Source organism: Neophocaena asiaeorientalis, unplaced genomic scaffold, assembly GCF_003031525.2.
Source record: "Neophocaena asiaeorientalis asiaeorientalis breed wild unplaced genomic scaffold, Neophocaena_asiaeorientalis_V1.1 scaffold155, whole genome shotgun sequence".
NCBI lineage: Eukaryota > Metazoa > Chordata > Mammalia > Artiodactyla > Phocoenidae > Neophocaena > Neophocaena asiaeorientalis.
In genome coordinates this window covers 2,538,642-2,559,092 of record NW_020173040.1, presented here as the reverse complement: position 1 = coordinate 2,559,092, position 20,451 = coordinate 2,538,642, and the positions used below count along the sequence as shown (strand labels likewise).

Here is a 20,451-nt window from a genome sequence, read left to right as displayed (position 1 = left end):
ATTACATGGCAGTGGATACGGCTGGCGGTGGATCAGGGGGTCCACACGCGCGGCATCCCCCGGCACACAGGTGTGATTCACAAGCCCTTCCAAACTCTGGGATCTCCAGGTGCCCGGAGCAAGGTGGTGAAGGCTTCTTTGACTTGGGGGCAGGATAGCCTGTCAAAACAAGTTGCGTTTTAGTTTCTTTTTCTGATCTTTTCTTCTTTCCCAAAGCCTCTCTCCCTCGGCTGAGAAAAGCCACACGTACAGCCATTCTGGTTGATGAGGCCTGCAGAACCACAGCAGAACTGCTGGCAGTAAATAACTAGGCGCAGAAAAGAATTCTCGAGGAAAGTTCCATGGCAGGTAGGGGTCATCAAATGAAGCTGCTTCAGCTTCTCTTGAAAAACGGAAGAGCAGGTCCCTTCCTCACAGGGAGACAATGAGGGAAAGTGACCCCAGAGCAACTGTGTCCTGTTGGGTCTCGGGACAGATACTCCCTTTGCCACAACTTGGCTCTCCCTTCCCCTTTGCCTATCATCCTCTGGGAGAGGGGCAGGTCCTCACTGCTGACCCAGCTCTGGAAGAGAAACCGCTGGGCCCTGGGAGCGCAGGTGTGTGGCCGCGACCTTGTGGGTCACCCGGAAAACCCTGGACCCCGTTCCCCTCGGAGGAGACGTGTCATCTGTGTCTGCTGATGCGGGTGTGGAAGTGCCGGTTCTAGGCTCCAGTGAGTGGTGATCATAAATCAGACAGAACTTCACAGAACCCAGTGAGCGAGTCACTCGGAGTTTGTCTTTACAGACTTGTGAACATGAATGATGACAGAAGCATGAATTCATTTTACAGAACTGAAAAAAATGGCTCAGCCTGGGATTGATCGTATATTGCAACCTCATTTTATACGAGTGGATGAAAATAAGAGGGACAAGAAGTTAAGTCGTAAGTCCATCTCAGGGACATGAAACATCCCGAGGATGCCCGGACAGGGCGGGCAGCGTGGCGCATGCATGGAGGCCCCACCCTGCGGGTTCCCATGTGCCCCCAGCGCGCACCTGGCCAGTCGCGGATGGGAAGTGTTCACACTGGCCTTTTTGGCTCTGTCTAGGTGGGGTTATTTTCCCTACAGGGACCACTAATAAAGAGGTGTATGTTTATGGTTTTTTAAAAAATATTTATTTATTTATTTATTTGGCTGCACTGGGTCTTAGTTGCGGCCTGCAGGATCTTTTAGTTGCAGCATGCATGTGGGATCTAGTTCCCTGACCCGGGATCGAACCGGGCCCCCTGCATTGGGAGCGCGGAGTCTTAACCACTGGACCACCAGGGAATGTATATATATGTTATTAATTGAAATCAAAGGGCAAATGGGATTTGTTACCTAACTAACTTTGCAACTGGCTTTGTTGCAAACCATTTTTTCCCTCCCAAAGTGGGATGTATATTATTTCTTACAGAAATAATATGAAAAAAGCTACTTGAATAACAGCCTGCCATGCGTCAGGCCAGGCCCCATTTACATGCGTCGTGCCTCATTTATCCTCCCAGCAGCCATGGGGGGGTGGGGTGGAGGTGTACTGTTATCCCATTGCCTGGAAAGGGAAATGGAGGCAAAGAAAAATTAAGGAACTTGACTGGAGTCTCTTTTCAGTTAAATGGAGGAGCTGGAATTTAGATCCGGGCGGCCTGGCTCCAAGGCCACAGTCGCAACTTGGAGTCCCCCTGCTTCCCCCGTCCCAAGTCCATGTAAGGTGGTGACCGGGGTCCCTTTGCTGTCACCTCCCTGCCCTGGCCCCATCTTTCCTTGAAAGCCCGGTAGAGAAGAGGTTCTCTCCACTAGTAGGACGCCAGCCTCTCCAAATGTGGGTCCCCGTTTCTGTCTTAGGGAGCATTTGGGTAGCTTGTTGCTCAGATATGAGATCTGAGTGCCAGCCGGGCAGGAGGGCTTCCTCTGGGGCCCTCCTCGCCCTGCTCTGCGGCGCTCACTTCTGGGGGCCTATCCCCAGAGGCAGGTCCTGAGTCGCGTGAGCCCTGCAGGACCCCAGAGCCTGGAATAGCGCCCAGCTTGAGAGCTGCTCAGAGCCTTGTGGGGAGAGTGGAGGCGTGAGCGGGCAGTCGTGTGGGTGTGTCCGGAGCAGTAAACACAGGAAGGTGGCTGAAGGGCAGCGCCCCGTGGGGGAGGCCTTCATCCAGCCGTCAGTCAGTCAGTCGTGTGCATCGTCTTAGTGAATCGTGGGCAGAGGTGAGAGGGCAGACAGAGAACAGGGTAATCTGTTTTGTCCTGCTTTCCTTTCACACAGTGACTTCTCACCTACAAATTAGTGCTTTTGAAGTTTTACTTTGAATATGAAAGTTCTGTTGAAATTTTTTATGGCCAAATATTCCATAAACCATAATGTTAACATGAAAGGGACAGAGAGAGAAGCTGATCCCGTTCCTCCCGAGACAGAGCAGAAACGGAGGCTGGCAGCCACCGCGGTCCCCTGAGCCCTTAATGCAGCAGCTGCGTGAAAAGTCCCAAATGCCACAGTAAAAGGGCCCAGATGGAAATAGTTGCACGAAGCTGTTTTAGTTTATAAACCAAGATGTGCTTTGCAACCAGGTAAGGGTGTCCCGCGAGTTGGGTGTGGGTGAAATCATGACAGCTGACTCCGCAGCAGCTTCTTCACTTGGAACTACTGGTGGGGGGTTGAGTCATAGAAGCCAAAGGACAGTGCGTGCTTCTCTTTCCATCTGTTCTTAATGGGCATTATTGAGTTTGGGCACTGATGTGCTTGGACTGAAGGTTTCCGTGAAATCTAAACCTCCTGTCTCAGCAGGGCCAGCCCCTAAGAGGCCAGCTTCCAGGGTGGGTCATGGGGCCCCTGGTCAGCAGACCTTCAAGGCTGTCACTTGGGATGGGTGTCAGGATATAAGGAAGCTCGGGTGATGGGCTCAGGTCCCTCCCTGGTGTCTCTTTTCCCTTTAGGGGAAACCACATAACTCAGAGGGACATAGGATGGGGCTGAGCTGACTGGAGCCCAGAGTAGTTAGTAATCACAGCCGAGCAGCGTCACTGGGCTCTGTTTCTGTCCTGGGCTCTTTGGGGCTGATGGCACCTCCCCATCTCAGGCCTCCACATGCCACTGTCATGGGAGCTGAGGTCCCCAACACCCAGAGTGACACCAGAGAGGAGTCAGTTTTAGGAAAGGGGGGCAAGAATGTAGAGGAGATATATTTTTTTAATTGTGGTAGAATATACGTAATAAAGTTTACCATCTTCACCATTTTTAAGTGTCCAGTTCAGTGACACAAGCACATTGCTGTGCAGCCATCACCACCGTCTCCAGAGCGTCCGCATCTTCCAAGAGTGAAACTCCGTCCCTCTCAGACACTAACCACCGCCCCCAAGTCCTCACCATCTGCTTTCTGTCTCTGTGAATGTGACTGGTGCCTCAGATAAATGGAATCAAACAGGATTTGTCCTTCTGTGTCTGGCTTATCTCACTGAGCATAACGTCCTCAAGGTTCATCCGTGTCGTAGCAGGTGTCAGACTGTCCTTCCTTTTTTAAGGCTGAATGATAGTCCCTTGTATGCAAAGAAGACACTTTGTTTATCCATTCATCCATCGATGGGCCCTGGGGTTGCTCCAGCTATTGTGAATCATGCTGCTGTGAACATGGGTGTACAAATATCTGTCCGAGTCTCTGCTTTCAATTTTTTTTTTTTTTTTTTTTTTTTGCGGTACACGGGCCTCTCACTGCTGTGGCCTCTCCCGTTGCAGAGCACAGGCTCCGGACGCGCAGGCCCAGCGGCCATGGCTCACGGGCCCAGCTGCTCCGCGGCATGTGGGATCCTCCCGGACCGGGGCACGAACCCGTGTCCCCTGCATCGGCAGGCGGACTCTCAACCACTGCGCCACCAGGGAAGCCCCTCTGCTTTCACTTTTTTTGGGTATGAGAGCTATTTATTTTTAAAGAGAAAAATTTTGAAGATTAATTTCTCTAAAACACTTTTTAATTTCCCTTAGCATAACTCCTCTCAAATGAGAGTTTTTGATATTAAAGTTTGAATTTTAAACATTTTTTTTCATAAGGACAAAAATCTTTTTTTTAGCCGTGCCATGCAGCATGTGGGATCTTAGTTCCCCAACCAGGGATTGAACCTGTGCCCCCTGAAGTGAAAATGTGGAGCCCTAACCACTGGACCACCAGGGGAGTCCCTAAAAATCTTTTTTTTTTTTTCTTTTTCCTTACCTTGTAGCCTCCTGACCTGCCTTAGTCAAGTTGCCCCAAATTGCAGTCCAGCACTGGCCCTTCTTTCTGGGGAGCCTGGGAGGGGGCTGGTAGGACCCAGATGGGCCCTCCCCAGTTTCCTTGGGTGCTCAGGGGATCCCCAGCATTGCTGGCTCCCCAGAGTGTGCTATGCATGGCCATTGTGCTGAAGGTCATGGACATCTTTTACTCCACTCACAAGCTGAGATGCTCTTCGCTAAGAGCAAATCTGGGCACGTCTGTCCCAGACTGTCTCTTCCCTGGCTAATTTTCCAGATGAGAGTTTCTGAAGATAAGGCTCTCCCCCTATGTCTTCCATACTCAGCAAGAAAAAAGTCAGCAGCAGGCCTCCTAGAGTGGGGAAAGTCCAGACCAAATGTCTAGATCCCCTGTCGCAAGGACCACGGGCTGCTTGCAGCCCACAGGTTTGTTTTAGGCGGGCCGCACAGGGGTGTTAACATTTTAGAATTAGTGCCAATGTAATATTAAAAACTTGCAAGAGCTCATGTAGGATCTGAATGTTGGCTTCTCTGGAAGATTTCCAGAGATCCAGCAGTACTGAGTTCCTGACTCTTTATCCACCCATCACCTCCCGGTTGTGGGGTCCCTGCCTGGGCCCTGTGGGTGTCGAGGGTACCTCTCCCCACTGGAGACCAAACATTGCAGAGCGGTTAGCAGGCAGTGGGGACACACGGGGTGAACCCACCCTCACCATCAAATCAGCCACGTGGGTGATGGCTTAGAAATCTGGCAAAACGACTAATTCCAGACAGCCATAAAGAAACCTTTAACCAGTAAATGGCTTGAAATGAAGAGCTTCAAAAAGGTTGTAGAGTTTTTCAGATGTCTGTTTGTGAATATTAAAGGTATAGGTTGAGGCCAGATGTATACGTTAACTGTCCTCACTGAAGCTAGACAATTTGGCTTGGTGACTTCAGGGAAGAGAAAATGCAGTCCGCTAAGTAAAAATTAATGATTTTTCAGGAATTGGTAGGAAGTTGGGCAGCTTAATTGCACTCTTTGGGTGGATACATGTTGAAGAAAGCAGTCTGAGGAGACTAGGAAATTGTGTAATAGCCTTAACTTGGGTCAGAATTGTAATTACTGTAGTAACAGAATGTTGCTGTGTGTATCTGTGACCGAAATGGGAAGCGGGATTTTTTTAAAATGCTTTTGAAAGTAACAACAAAATGTCCATTCTCCCTCTCTGGACTTCCTTAATTATAAATACCATAAATACCAAGTAACTCACTGCTGACTAAATATAGGTTCAGTGGCCATCTATATTTATAACTTTCTAAAGGTGGAAGTCACCAGCGCCAGGCTGAATTAATTTGGTGTGTAGGTTTTTATAGGCTCTAATTAGTTATGTTTTTCTTAAGCAGACCCACTGGGATGAATAACATTATATAACTGAACTCTGTTTGAAAGTGACGCCCGTCACTTTCAAACATAGACTCTCCTCCAAGAGCCAGAGCCCTTTAAGACACAGGCCCTGCAGACCAGGAGCTCCGGAAGCTGGCCCACTGCAGCTGTGAGCAGCGGGGCTCAGGACATCTGTCTCCACCCAGGGGCAGGCTATGGGAGTGATAAAGTGAATGCTTTCCTGCAAAGTCAGAAGCCTCGTCTGCAGCCCACTGGCTTCTGAGGCCTTGAATTGGGACACTTTGTGACTTACCAGCTGTTTCCCTGAGGCAGATGCCACTGTGCTGGCCTGGGGAGGTGGGTGGCATCCCCATGGACTGACCAAAGTATGTGCTTGGCCATCCTCCCCCACCACCACCACCAAAAGCCAGCTTGCTGACTCGAGGGCTTACAGCATTGCACCTGCATCTGAGGCCACGTCCATTGGAGGCCTGAGTGGGCGGGTGGACCTTTGGAACCATCAGATGTCATTTGGGGTGGATCCGGCATGCTCATCGGTGACTTTGCTGCAAAGCAAACGTGATAAATTAGATGAGGTTCTGCTCCTCTGTTCCCGAGGCTCTGCAAAAAACACCAAGTCATCTTCTTTTCCTCCAGGAAGGCAGGGTGCGCCCCAGCTGGCAGCACCCACGGATCCCTCCTACCTCTCACCTGCCCTGTGTAAGCAGGGAGGTGATCTGAAGCTGGCTGTACTCACATTGACAGGAAAAAACAGGACAAGAGAGGCTCTTTCTGTAAACACCCCCAGCCCAGGCCTCTCCCCCATCACACTTGGCTTTTGCCCCTTCCTTGCTGGGCTCTGCAAGCTGTTTACGCTCCTCCCCACCTGTGGTCGCTGAGATGCTTCCTCTCCACAGCCGGCCACTTGGAGGGAGTGCAGAGCCCTGCACCGCCGGCCTCGCTCAGCCCCGTGTCCCCGTGACTGGACGTCAGAGGGGCCGGCTCGGGTTCCGCCCGGGCCACACAGCTGATGGGTGGTCGGCCTGCCTCCACAGCCTCAGGACTGTCCTGGGAGGGGGCTAGAGAGAGCCCAAAGGCAAAACAGCTGGGAGGCCTGGGGTCTTGGTCACAGCCGAACTGGACAACCCTATGTAGGTGGACAGGGGAAGACATGTGTCCTTCCAGTGTCACTCAAGTTCTGTTCATTTCACCAAACATTTCTTGAGCTCCTGCTGTGCCCTAGACGCTGCCAGGGCCTGAGGATTATACAGATGACAGTTTCTGCCTTTGAGGAGCTTAGTGTGGAGGGAGGGAGGGAGGATAGGCTGTGATGGGTACATGTAGGCAGACCTGGGCCTGGGAGATCCACGAGGGCTTCCTGGAGGCAGTGACAGCTGAGGTGATGGTTCACATCAGAGTCGGAGGTGGACTTGTTGGTGTGAGGTGTCCAGCATGCCCAGGCTCAGGGGTGTGAAAGAGCGTGCGAGGGTCCCTCAAACACCGCAGCGTCTCTGGAGAACAGAAGGTGAGGCAGGTGAGGCCAGGCCTATGCTGGAGAGCTGGCCTGGCCTGGTTGTGGAGCATTCCTGTGCCCCGTGAAGGGCTCGGGCTTCATGCCCCTAGAGGGGGCAGAGCTGGCATGGCAATGGCAGTGTGATGGAGTCTAGGAGGCCAGCAGTGCCCTGCCCTGGTCCAGGCAGGGCGGTGGTGCTGCCTGCCCTGGAGCGGGGTCAGTGGGGAGCAGCCAGGCTTGAGAACCGTTCAGGAGGTCGCTTTCAGAGGGTTTGATGGCTGGATGCGCGCGGAGGATGGTGGTGTCTTCACCAAGATGAGGGATTCCTCGGGAGGAGGAACGGATCTGTGTGGAGGTGAGGGCAGCGAGATGGTGTTGATCTAAGGATGGATGCTCTGGTTGTGGCTGGGGTCGTCTCACCCCAGGTGGTCTGCTGAGAACAGGGAGGACTCAGCCCTTCCAGCACACCGTGCTCAGGGCCCCAGGCAGGACCAGTGGGGAAGTGCCAGGCAGGAAGGGGAGGAGGGTAGGGGCCTTCCCTGGAAAGGGCTGTCCTCGGGATTTGACACGATCCGTGGCTGCAGCTCAGCGTCTCCTGGGGATGGGTTTCAGAATCCACATGCCCAGTTGTGTTCCAGTCCTCTAGAACCAGAACCTCCATCTGGGGGCAGGTCTGGCCCACAACAGGTTTGCTCCAAGCCTCAGATGCAGAGGTTCTGAATTAGGGTGACCTGCAGTGGCCCTGGAGGCCCACTCGGATGTGAGGGCTGTGGGAAAACCAAAGACTTGCCTGGTTGCATCTCAGGGCCATTTATGTATGAATCTTGCATAAACACACACAACTATATACACACAAACATAAATATACACACAAATGTGAATACACAACTTATGTGTATATATACACACACACATCTGTGTACACACACATGCAGTCATACATCTATATACATACATACATACATAAATACACAGACACACGCATTTCCATGCCCATCCATCCACACACACACTCACACACAGACACAGTGCAACAGATGTGTGCGTGGACCGTAATAGTGTCTGTCCTGATTCCTGCACTGGAAGGAAGGAACGTGAGCCCCGTGAGGCACTGGGCTGTGTGTGACCAAACTGCTGCTGGGGACCAGACTGAGACGAGTGGGATCCCCATGGCAGTGACGCTGCACGTGTGTCTAGAGGCAGAGGGGCGATGGCTAAGGGTGTGAACTCTGATTCACCTCCTGACTGTGCTGCGTGGTGGTGGGGGGGGGGGCTTGAGCGAGTCACTTAACCACTCTGTTAAGTGGTGCCTCTGTTTCCCTGTCTGCAAGATGAGGGCGCTCCTGGCACCTACCTCATAGGGTTGTTGCAAGAATCAAGTTAATGCATCTAGACTCTCAGCTTGTGGCCTGGGTGCTGTTCTTGTTATGAACCAGGAGTCCCCAGCAAAAGTCGGGGTCCTTAGTGGCTGTGAAAAGGAGGAGGGGGACTTGCTGTTCCCTATAACTCTATACCCTGTTTACCGTCCAGATTTTATACCGAGTGCATATATGACTAGGGTTTTTTTTTATTCTTTTCTTTTATTTATTTATAATATTTATTTATTTATTTGGTTGCAATGGGTCTTAGTTGTGACAGGTGGGCTCCTTAGTTGTGGCATGCATGTGGTATCTGGTTCCCTGACCAGGGATTGAACCTGGGCCCCCTGCATTGGGAGCTTGGAGTCCTATCCACTGCGCCAGCAGGGAAGTCCCGGTTTTTTTAAAAGTGTCTAAAAGAGCAGAGATCCCCAACCTTTCTGGCACCGGGGACCTGTTTCATGGAAGACAACTTTTCCACGGACGGGGGCGGGGGTTGATTCAGGCGGTAATGCGAGCGATGGGGAGCGGCAGAGGAAGCTTCGATCACTCTCCTGCCGCTCACCTCCTGCTGTGCGGCCCGGCTCCTAACAGGCCTGGGGGTTGGGGACCCCTGTAACAGAGGAATCTGTTAGAGAGAAACCACATCCAGCTCTCCTCACTGTGGGTTCTTTGATCTCATTTCTTCCAATGTCCTGGCTGAGAACTCTTAGCAAGGTTTTTAATGATGTTCTAATGATGTTACCAGTTTTATCAACTAATGTGTATAATTACATATCGGTGTCGAGTGAAGAGATGGGAGCATCACAGACTCAGCGGATTGTTCATTTTCTGTGGTGGCAGGCTGAGAGAATGACTCTAATTAACGCATTGTGAAAATATGAAGGATACGAAAGAGAAAAGGCATTTATGGAAATTTTATGTTGTGACCGACACTCCCCTCCCACCCACCCCCGAAAAACACAACAAAAAACACCCCGCAGACCGGAGACCAGATTCATTGAGGAAGAACAGAGTGAGGTTCTGGGGGTTCAGGACTGGTAGGCAGCCTGGGAGGACGGAGAAGAGCTACTATTCTGTGCTCCGGAGGAGGAAGAGGAGGCTGCCAGGGCCCTCGGGCAGCAGGGCTCTGTTGCAACCGCCGCCCCCGTGTTGACGGAGTAGGTTGCTTAGGCGCTGGCTGTGGAAGTGGTGCCCAGAGCATGGGCATGGTGGCCAGGGGAGCACAGCAAGGCCAGGCCAAGGGACAGCATCCAGGATGGCCAGGGCTGCCGAGCCAGGACGAGCGCCTACTTTAATGTCAATGCAGATGCCAAGTAAAAATAAGAATGTTTTCTTTTTTAAACATCTTTCTTGGAATATAATTGCTTTACAATGGTGTGTTAGTTTAGAATGTTTTCTTTCTTTAGGGGATTACCCTGAATTTAAGACGTCTTTGTGCCAACCCCACCTTTTTGTCTATTCTTCTGCTTCCAACTCTTGTCAGTTTGACCCTCAAGCAGCACCAAAAGTGCAGCAGTAGTCCTAAGCCCTAACTTGTGTAGCTGTTTGTCATTCTGTGTAAGATGTCATCACCTGTTTGTCTGTGGGCACAATGGGGAGAGTTGGCTCAGGAATTGGGAGACCCTGAGGGTAACGTTGGGCTTAACCCCCCTGGGCCTCAGTCTTCCCATCTTTAAAATGGGGTCATCTCCGTGGTTCCTCCCCCCACCCCTGTCTGTGAGGCCAGAGGACAGTCAGCTGTCCCTCGTGTTTAACCAGGCCAGTGTCCACGTCCCCAGAGTGATCTGCCCTCCTGTCCTCTTATCTTACGAAGGTACCCGGAGAGCTCAAGGGGCAGTTCCCAAGTGGGAAGGGCATAACTGGGGTTGACACGCCTGTGGTGGGGGAGGTGACAGGGTGGGCAAGGGGGACGGGGCAGGAAATGGCTATGTCGTAAATGCCACGTCATCCAAGCTGGGCTGTGTCCCACTTGCAGTCAGGGCACCCGCCTCCTGCTGTGCCATCCCTTGATCCTTTCCAACCTTCTGCCCGTCTCGGAAACCTCATATTCCTGACCCAGGCCTGATGCCAGGGGACGAGCTGGGCAGAGGGCAGTGCAGCGTGAGTCAGACAGACAGGAGTGACCTGGGGGGCATCAGACAAGGATGGTGCTTGGAGAAAGGGCAGCTCAGTGACTAGGTAAGATGCCGAAGGCGCTGGCCTTGCAGCTGCACTTGTGTTTTTAAACAGAGCCCCTCGGTGTGTGGACTGGTGGTCCCCAGCCCTTAGAGAAACCATGTCCAACCTCAGAGACTTTGGTGGACTCCCTAGACACACTCAGCAGCAAATGCTATAAGTCGCAGGTTGGCAGACATTTTCTGTAAAGTCCACACGTGACACGTCCTAGGCGTGGGGGCCGGAGGGTCTCTGTAGCCACCACTCAACTCTGGCGTCGCAGTATGAGAGCAGTTGTGGGCAGAAGGTAAGTGAACGCTGGTGGCTGTGCCCCAGTAAAGCTTTATTGATAAACACAGGAGTTGTGTGTATGTCCAAAAGAATGGAATGCAGGGTCATAGACTGATACTTGCCTACGTGCTCAGAGCAGCGTGATTCACAGTAGTCAGAAGGTAGAGGCAACCGAAGTGCCCATCAGTGGATGAACAGATGAACGACCTGTGACTTGTACACACAATGGAATATGATTCAGCCTGAGAAAGGAAGGAAATTCTGACACCTGCTACAGCATGGGTGAACCTCGAGGACATCATGTTAAGGGAAACAAGCCAGTCACAAAAGGGCAAATGATCCTGCTGAGACAGCTAGAGTTGTCAGATTCCCAGAAACAAGAAGCAGATGGTGGGCGCCCGGGGCTGGGAGAGGGGGGAGGGGAGCTCGTGTTTAACGGGGACAGTTTCAGTTTGGGAAGATGAAAAGATTCCGGAGGTGAAGGTGGTGACGGTTACATGACAGAGCGAACGTGCCCAGTGCCCCCGAACTATACGCTTAATCATTGTTACAATCATCAGTGTTATGTCTATTTTACCACAATTTTAAAACTTAGTAAAAAACCAGAACGTAGACCAGATTTGGCCCATAGGCCATCGTCTGCCCGCCACTGCTCTGAATGAGTTAGTACTTGTTAACCACACAGTGTAGCCACAGGCTTCGGGCTATTATGTTCATCCAAGCTGCAGAGGGTGCCCAGGCCTCTCACAGTATCTGGATTCCCTCCTGAGCACCTGGGCCCTGTCTTCCTCCTTCCTTCCTTTTCCTACCCTTGCAGTCATTCCAGCGTCAGGCAGCCCTTTCGGTCCCGTGCCCTGTCAGGCCTATGTTTGCCTGACATTCAAATCTTTGGTTTCAAGGAAGGAAGGTGTCTCTCCCCATGCTCTCACACCGGCTTCTGGAGGGGCAGAGGGTGGATGGAGGTGCACAAAATCTCAGGGGGATCTGGACGGCCGCTTCCAGATTCCTGAATAACCAGTGACCCAACTCCCTCCCCTTTTTTCCTGAGTCAGATTCCAGCTTTTCCTGCAGCTGGGCAGGAGGGGGGCCTTGGCTGGCGTCCCCTTCTGCCCTGCACCTAACCCTAACCCAGACCCTTACCCTCCCCAGATCCTAACCCTAACCCAGACCCTCAGCCTCCATGCTGGGCTGGATATAAACTTCCAAACAGATGTGGCATTGGCCGTTGCTGCCCTCAGGGGCAGTTGGCTGGGTCAGGACTGTGAGAACCATCTGTTCTTCCCTTGAATTACTCAAAGAGAGTGACTCCCGTCAGCTCAGACCCTCTGAGCCATTGCTCGGGATGTGGCTGCATAGGGGCAGAGGCAGGGGCCTGGATGGCCTTGGGACTGGCCTTTGAAGAGAGGCTTGGCTGCTCTGAGGCTAGGTGTTGCCCTGAATGGCTTCCAGGGCTACCCTGACATGGGTCTGCTTAGGGTAAGCAGCTCTTCAATTAATCCATCCCCTTGCCAGCAAATTTGATTCAACTCTTAGTTTCTCCATGTCCCTCAGTGGAAATTGACTTGAATACCTGGAGTTAAAAGACCAAAAGTTGTGAAACATCTCCCAGGGAAGGTAGCAGCTTATAAGCAAACATGCTGATTAAACATTGCTGTAAGTTAAGACTCCATTATTGCTAAATAACAGCTCTGGCTTGTTCTAGGAGGAGCCCTTTGACATACATAACAATTAACTTTGTTGAAGAAGTGAGCAGTTAACTGTAGGAGGAGGGAAAAAAGTGCTTTTGTGCAAAATAGGGCAGGAATAATGAGGTTTATGATGGTAGAGCAGTGTCTTGAGGTAGAAGATGAACTGAGAATCATAATTGCAGAAAACTGTGTATAGAGCACTTACTGCCTGCTGGGCACTCAGCTGGCTCTTTATATATGAAGAGCTGTACCTGACTCTGTACATATATAGAGAGAGAGAGTCTTGAAGCAGCCCTTAAAAGTAGTAGTTTTCTCACAAGGAAACTAAGACTCATGGAGGGTCTGAAGCTCAGGTCACCCAGCAGGAATGGTTGAGTTGAGGTCTGTCCTAGACCCAGTGAAGGATTGAAGGAGCCTTGGAGAAGAGCCAGAGAGAGAATCCCAGCTCTCGATACAGCCAGGATTTCTCGAACACCCACTAGGTTCAAGGCACTAAACTAGGCACTGTACAGATGATACCTGCTTACCCTCATGACCATCATGGTATTCACTGTTCTGTGCTTGTAAGCGACAGAAACACCCTGGAGCAAGCTTAAGTGAACAAGGACGTTCTTTATTTCAAGGACAAGTGGGTGTCTCTAGAAGCTCAAGAACAGGATGCATCCAGACTGCCAGGCTTTCTGGCACTGAGCACTGAAGGCTATAGTAAAGTGGGCTCTCTCTGTAGATACCTGCTTGATCTTCTTGTGGAAAGATGTGGAAATGGCCACTCAGAATCTCCACGTCCCTCCAGGTCTCTGCCTGGGCCGGTCCACTCTGCTGGGGATATCTTGTAGCAGATGCAATGTCTGTGAGTAGAAGATCTTGGTGAATTGGGTGGACGTTAGTCCTACTTAAACAACTGCATGGGGTAAGTAGTTTTATCCCCATTTTACACGTGAGGAGTTGAGATTTGCAGGAGGTGAATCTTGCCTGATATCACACGATCATTGGCGGTGAAGGGAGTGGGCAGGGCTTGGATTAGGTCTATCTGACTGGAAACCTAGGCTCATCATCACATCTAACTGCTCTAGAGGACAATTCACCCTAAATTCACTCTTTAATCAGACACTGGAAAAGAAACTAGGATGGTTTAGCCTGAGAAGGGCAGCGTGAGAGTCTATATAGTATTCGGTCAGAAAGCTCTCCTCTTCAGTTAGAAAGCTCTGCTGTCAAGGATGGTGACCAACCAGCTTTTTTCAACAACCAGTGGAAGTTAGAACGAGAAGCAGGTCTTCTGAGAACAGTGTCCTTATGCTCCAGGGTCGTGAGATACAAGAGCAAGTCGGTGCTGCGGGGAGTGGCCAGCGGGAGCAGCCCATCAGAGGGCCACATTCACCGCCCCTCCACGTCCCCTCCAGGCCTCAGGCTGAAATCTGTCCTGACAAACCACTGCTGGCAGAAAACTGGGACACCCTGGGGGCTTGGATGTTCTCAGCTGACCTTTCCGCAATCCCCAAGCAGATGAGGCCGAGTGTTTGCCTTGGCTCCCTTGTCGCACTTGAGAGTGAATGTTCATTCTTAGATATTTTAGTTTACCCATGGGGTGGAAAGGATGGAGTTTGTTTATAAATGAATATTTTGGTGTAGACCTGACTTGACACTAACTTAGCTACTTCAGGCATGCTTGACCCTAAATGAACATTAATTCATGTCTAAAAAACTTGGCCAAGATAATACAAACTTTAAATGATATGACCTCATCGCAAGATTTGGGGAGTGTGTGCTTCATTGGAAAATACTACCTAGTGTTGTTTATCCAAAAGGAGTCTCTGAATCGGCCTTCGTGTTCACAGACGCTGAGTCTGCCAGAGACTTGAGTGGGGAAGTGTAACGAAGGGTATGTTTCCTTTGGGAGCAGGATGAGCCTCTCAGAGGAGGATGTTTGTGGGATGCAGAATTTTGAAAGACTGTATTGACTGGTGATATCCTGCTTCTTGTTTTGCAGATCGGAAACCTGGAAGATTACTACCACTTTTATCATAGCAAAACCTTTAAAAGATCAACCTTGAGTAGCAGAGGCCCTCACACCTTCCTCAGGATGGACCCCCAGGTACAAATCTCTGCTCCCTGTGCAGGATGCTTTTTGAGGGCCTAGAGTATTGTTTGCTTATTGTTTGGGTCTGTGGTTCTGAAAATGCCTGAGTCTGGATTTTAATGGGATTCTAGATAGCCTTTAGTTTTCCATATCCACTTGGAATAAAACAAGAAAGATGTGCAGCTACATATCAGACCATCTAAAGGCTCCAAATATTCGGGTTCCTTGGGAGACTTGGGAATTTAAATTCTTGACTTCGGTTTGAAGTAACAATCAAATGACTATAGATCTAATATTTTAAATCTTTAAAAATCAACAAAATACACAGAAGTCAGAGGAGATAAATATGTGAATCTTACCCATAAAGGCTATGCATTTCAAGCTAGCGTTTTAATAATGAAATTAGAATTTGGACAAGTGGATGTTTTTGTGATTGTCATACACATATCTTAATGGTTACCGTGAACTTAAAAACCTGGGAAGTAAATACAACTCTTTTTTCCTTAAAAATTCCTGTGATCTCTGAGATGAAAACAAATGTAATTTGAAAAGAGGCTGACATTTTCAGTATAGTTCATATTTATTGGGTGGTTAATTATACTTTCTGCATAGATTTTAGATTAATATTTGACAAATATCAATCAACACTTGGTAAGAGGAAAAATGTCAGATGGTCAAGTGAGCCTTTGATGACTTCATTCATTCACCAGGTGACTTTGGAATACCTGCGATGTGTCACGCTGTGTCCACAGCAGGGCTGTCAGAGTGGCTGGTGGGGCTGACAGTCTATAGAAGAACACGTGATATGTCACAGGGCATTGAGCACTGTGAGGGACAGTGAAGTTCAAGTGAGAAGCAGTAGCAGCCCCAACAAAGAAATGAGGCCATTGGTAAATCGTAGTTTTAGAACATGGAAATCACCTTCTCTTAAAAGCAATGTGTGAAATGTTCACTTGGGCTCCAAAGCTGGCACGTGTCACTCCTTCAGTGATCCCCAGAGAACGTGGATAATAAAGTTTCCTTGGGAAAATTGGCCTTGGTGTTGTCCTAAGCCACCCCACTGATAATCGTGGATACTTTTGTGTTGGCGGAGCTGGGGGTAGTGGGAGCGATGGTGTATCCCTGAGAACTGTACCTAAAACATTTCTCCAGGACATGACCTTGTGGTGGTCTGGTTTTAAGAACATGAGGAAGTGGTCCCTGTGAAACTAATTCGTGCAGTTGGACTCTGACAAGGTAGACATGTAGTGTATGGTTCTGAATTCATTTTATAGGTGGGTAGAAGGATGGATGGATGGAAGTGTGGGTGGGTAGACAGACTGAGGGAGATAGATAGCAAATATTGTGCTAATCCCATTCTTCCTTCATAGCTTGAGGGAATGCTTTTCAAAGGGGCTGGTGTATTTTTTTTTCCTCTCAGAAGCAAAGCCAGGTGGTAGTAGCTCATTCCCACAGTATGGGGTCACTGGAGAAGGGCCAGCAGACCCGAATCACCGTAGAGCTGAGTGCAGAGTGCCTAGCCCGTCACCAAAGACATGTGGGTTCTATGCGGCTGCGGGGTCGGGGGAGGCGGGGTGGGGGGCTGAGGTTCGCAGTGACCAGTCACCTGTCAGAGTGCAGAGACGTTTCTAAGCTAGGAAGGGAGTTGCTGCAGTGCCCTGCACAATTTCTCTTAAGCAAGCAGTGGTCTGTCTTGTGAGGACGGCATACTTGTTCTCTGTCCAAAGTCTTCGGAGTTATCATTCCCGCAGAGGGAGTCACAGTGAGGGCTCCTGTGGGGAGCCCCTGCCCGCCCCCAGCCCTGTAGAGATGTGCAATGAGAAGAGGATGGGACAGTGGGTTTCTTGGTCCCCTTTCTGTCACTGACGAGGGTTCTTAGCCTCCTAATCAAAAGAAATTGATAAAAGGCCAGACAAGAAGTTCAGGCAAGGCTTTATTGGGGCCCCCGCTGCAGCAGAGGGGAGTGGGAACGAACAACAGGTGCCCTTGCTAGCTCCCTGATGGGGGCTGAGCCTGTTCCTTATATGGGGCAAGGGTAGGGGGTGTGTCCAGAATTCGGGCCAGAGGGGTGGCTTAGGTGGTGGTGAATGCAGGGGGCACGCATAGTACCCTGCGTTTGCTCCTGATCCCTGCTTTTGCTCCCCGCTCTTCAGAAGTGGCAGTTGGGTTTTCGGTCTTTTTGTATCTTGCTGTCCCTAAATTGCCCCAACTGTGCACGCATGCAGTTACTTTTTTAGTCCCTCATAGTTTCTTTGTATTTTGTTGCTTGAGGAGATGTCTGTCCAGGTGCAAGCACTGCGGCAAAGGGTCCCAGGTCCCAGGTCCCAGCCTGTCTCATTTCCTGAGGGATTTTGGAGAATGAAGCAGCTTCTCAATTGTTAGAACTATTTCTATTAGTTAGAAGTAATCTGTGTTTTAGGGCCCCCCCACTCTTTTTTAGTGACTAAATTTTAAAACCCTTAAAGGTATTCAGCTCAACTCCTCCATCCTTCCTTCCAAAAATATTAATTATGCACCTGCTGGGTGTGAGGCCCTGTGCCCCAGGGGATGCAGAGATGCCCGCCCAGCGGGTCTCCGCTCTGTCAGCACCAGCGGAGCAGGACACGGCAGCCCGAGCGTCCGGCTGAGGAGAATTCCGGGCGGGCCCCAGCCAGCCTCCTCCAAGGCATCTGAGATGATGGGCTTGGGCATTGTGGGTGGGTTCAAAGTATGGCATTCAGTCTGGGTCTGAGGGCAGGGTATTCCGGTCATCAGCTGTGTCCTTGAAGGAAAGAGCAGGAAGGAGAGACTTCCAAAGGCTATGGCAGTTAAGTTTTTCAAATAAGAATCCCTTTTGTACAGCGCTTCTTAATAAGCTCCTGGCAGGGCCGCTATCAGACCATCCTGCCAATAAAGAGGAAAGAGAGAAAAGGTAAACAGCCCTCAGATTCCAGCACCGCCTGCGACTCCCACGTGATTGGCTGATTGTTTCCTACAGTTCTAATTAAATGCTTAGCCTCAGGGAACGCACATAGACATCGGAACCCAATTCCGAATACAAATTCAGAATTGTAACTGAAATGCCTCTGTTTAAATCAGTCTAGTTTTAATGCAAACCAAATCAATTAGCTGTCACTCTAATATTTACTCTACCTGGTCGTTCCAGTGAAATATTGGGTAAAATTAGCTATTTTACAAAAGTGTTTAGTGTTACCTTGTCCTGCAGCACCAGGACATTTTCCCACATGAGCAAATCATTTTTGTGTCACCCTCTCTATTGGAGAGTTGTGTAATTAATATTATTGAGAAAGGGAAAGATGATTTAATATTATTCAGAGTCATCGGAATGCAGTTGCTGTCGTGTTTGAATGACCAAACTGGAGATGAATGTTATAGGGTTTAGGATAAAGCTCAATCGAATGCAGATGGTATTTTATTTTAATTAGCTCCAGTCCCTATTGTATAAAATTGCTTTGATAAGTGATGGAATTTACAATCCACCCCTACTTCGTGTGAAAGCTGATAGAGTGTACATTTGTGGAACGAAATGGAAACAACACACGATCGGGAGGGAAGATTTAAGACTCCAGCCACACGTGCACACACATTTATTAAGCATCTCTTTGCTCCGATCTCGTACCAGCATCGTGCGGTTGTTTTCCTTCCATTCTTAATCACCTTTACTTGATGTTTTTCACCACCTTTGGAAAGGGCCATTTTGCTCGAAGAGGTTTGTGGACCAGCCCTCTCCTTCGGAGAACAGCCCAACTGTTCTCAGGGTGCAGTATCAGTCACTGGGTTTTTCCAAGGGCTGTCATTTAAGCCAACTGAGGGCATTTGTTTTTAACTTGTTCTTTTGCCAAAAGTCGGGAGAAGGGTGGATGTTACTGAAGCACCAGCCAATAGCTGTAAGGGCTCCCAAATTTTTTAAAAATTACTTGTTCTGATTACGTTCCAAGCTGGCTTATAGTTCGACATTGCTGCTGCATCTTCCAGCCCTTACATTTTAGAATGGTGACTCTGGTTCAGCCCTTCCCTTGCGTGCTCAGCCAGACAGATGACGGAAATGGGAGGATAAAGATGTTATTAGGGGGGCCCTCGGTGGCTCCTTCCGGGCTGGTGGGAGGCTTCGGGTTGACGCTTTGTTTCAGTCCTTCAGTGCTCAGGATCTGGAAACTGATTTCCAGGGCTGGAGTGGGCATTCTGTTTTGTAGGATGGGACTTTGCCCCAGAGTGTAATCAGAGCTCAGGTTTTTTTTTTCCAGCAGTGATGCAACGTTTAAGCAGATCTTTCCATTAACCACAGAGGGAATTTTATCTGACAGTCTTGTGTGCTAGAGCCATTTGGAGTGCAAACAAACAAAAAGTTCTTGGCAAATACCAGCACGTAGACAGGAAGTGACCACATTGATCTGGGGGTTGATGAACTGCAAGATGGGCTGGGGGGAGGGTGGGCTGCCACACGGGGCCCGACAGGTTCGCCCGCGTGGGGACAGCAGGGCTTCAGCCGTCTCTTCACATTTCAGCACAGCCCTGCTGGGTCTAGTGAACTGGACGCTACCAGTTGGTAAGCAGTTAGAATTTTCAAATAGGCTTTAAAAGATGGTGCTTTATGATTTCACCGGCAGGCTTGAGGCTTCCACTTAGATGCCTCCAAGATGTCTCACAGTCACCACATCCCAAAGCTGAGTGACCATCCCTGACCGCACCTCTGTCTCACAGAGAAGCCGCCCCCTCCCCCATGCCCGTTCCCCCACCCTCCGTCCACCACCCATGCAGCCCGTGCCCCAGGCCTGTCCTCTGGCACCTGGACGCTGCACGGCCCCTCTCACTGGCCAGCTGTGGGCATCCTTGCCCTACACCAGTCTGCTCTCCACTGTCCCGAGGGAGCCTATGAAACACGCCTGTCATGGTGCCACCGCCCCTGGGAATGCCCTGCCCAGGTCCCCCTTGGTCTGGCCTCCCTGTGGCCCCTGGACCCCCGCCACGCTGGCCTTTAAGATCCTCGTCGGATGACATTTGCCCTTTCCCCCTGCGCAGCCTTTGCATATACTGGCTACCCCTGTGTCTCTCTCTGGTCTCGGCCTGTGCATCCCCGCCACCGGGAGCTGGCTCAGCGGCTGCTCCTAGCAGTTGGGTGTCAGCGCTCTGGGTCTGTGAGGTCCCCTCAGCATCTGCCTTCCCCAGGGACTCCAGGAGCGGAGGGGTCATGGTTGTTCAGATCTTGTCCCAGCACGGAAGTGACAGGGCCAGAGTGCGTCTGGCCGTGTTCGCAGCTGCCCGCTGCTGCAGGGGACGTACCATCTTAAAGGGTTTAGTGGTCACTTGGGCGTCCCCCTCCCTGAGGTTCCCAGCGCCTTGAGGGTGGTAAGGAGCCCATCCATCGGCTCTCGGGCCCCCACTTTGTTCCTGTAACGTCTGTTTCCTGGCTGCCTTGGAGACAGTGCCAGGACCGCAGGCCCAGATGGGAGCGAGGGGGGGTTTCATTTGCTGGGGATCCAGTAATGACAGGGACCAGGGACGCGGCTGGTGGGAGCTGTAGGTGGTTCCAGGAGGCCTGCAGCGCGAGGCCGGGCAGAAGCCGTGAGAGGCAGGGGGATAGGGGGCGGGGGGAGCTCGGGATGAGATGCACACAGCCCGCCTTGTGCCGGGGGGTGTCACGTTCTCCAGGGCCAGGGCTGCCCTCACTTGCTTTCACTCCAGGTCCGGCAGGCTACCCAGTAAATAGCAGACGGACCCTTAGTCAGTGTTTATTGGAACAGATCTGAGTTTTCAGGGAGTAGGTTC

The 20,451-nt window shown here is 50.7% G+C and overlaps 1 protein-coding gene across 1 annotated transcript in view; it reads left to right on the top strand.

The window, feature by feature from the left end:
• Window positions 1–13,139: 13,139 nt before the first annotated feature.
• PCSK6 (proprotein convertase subtilisin/kexin type 6) overlaps window positions 13,140–20,451 on the top strand; it is a 144,519-nt gene continuing 137,207 nt past the window's right edge. The window contains exons 1-2 of the mRNA XM_024742731.1: window positions 13,140–13,151; window positions 14,596–14,700. Of these exons, the coding sequence (XP_024598499.1) occupies window positions 13,140–13,151; window positions 14,596–14,700 (117 nt within the window). The remainder of the gene's footprint in view (window positions 13,152–14,595; window positions 14,701–20,451) is intronic.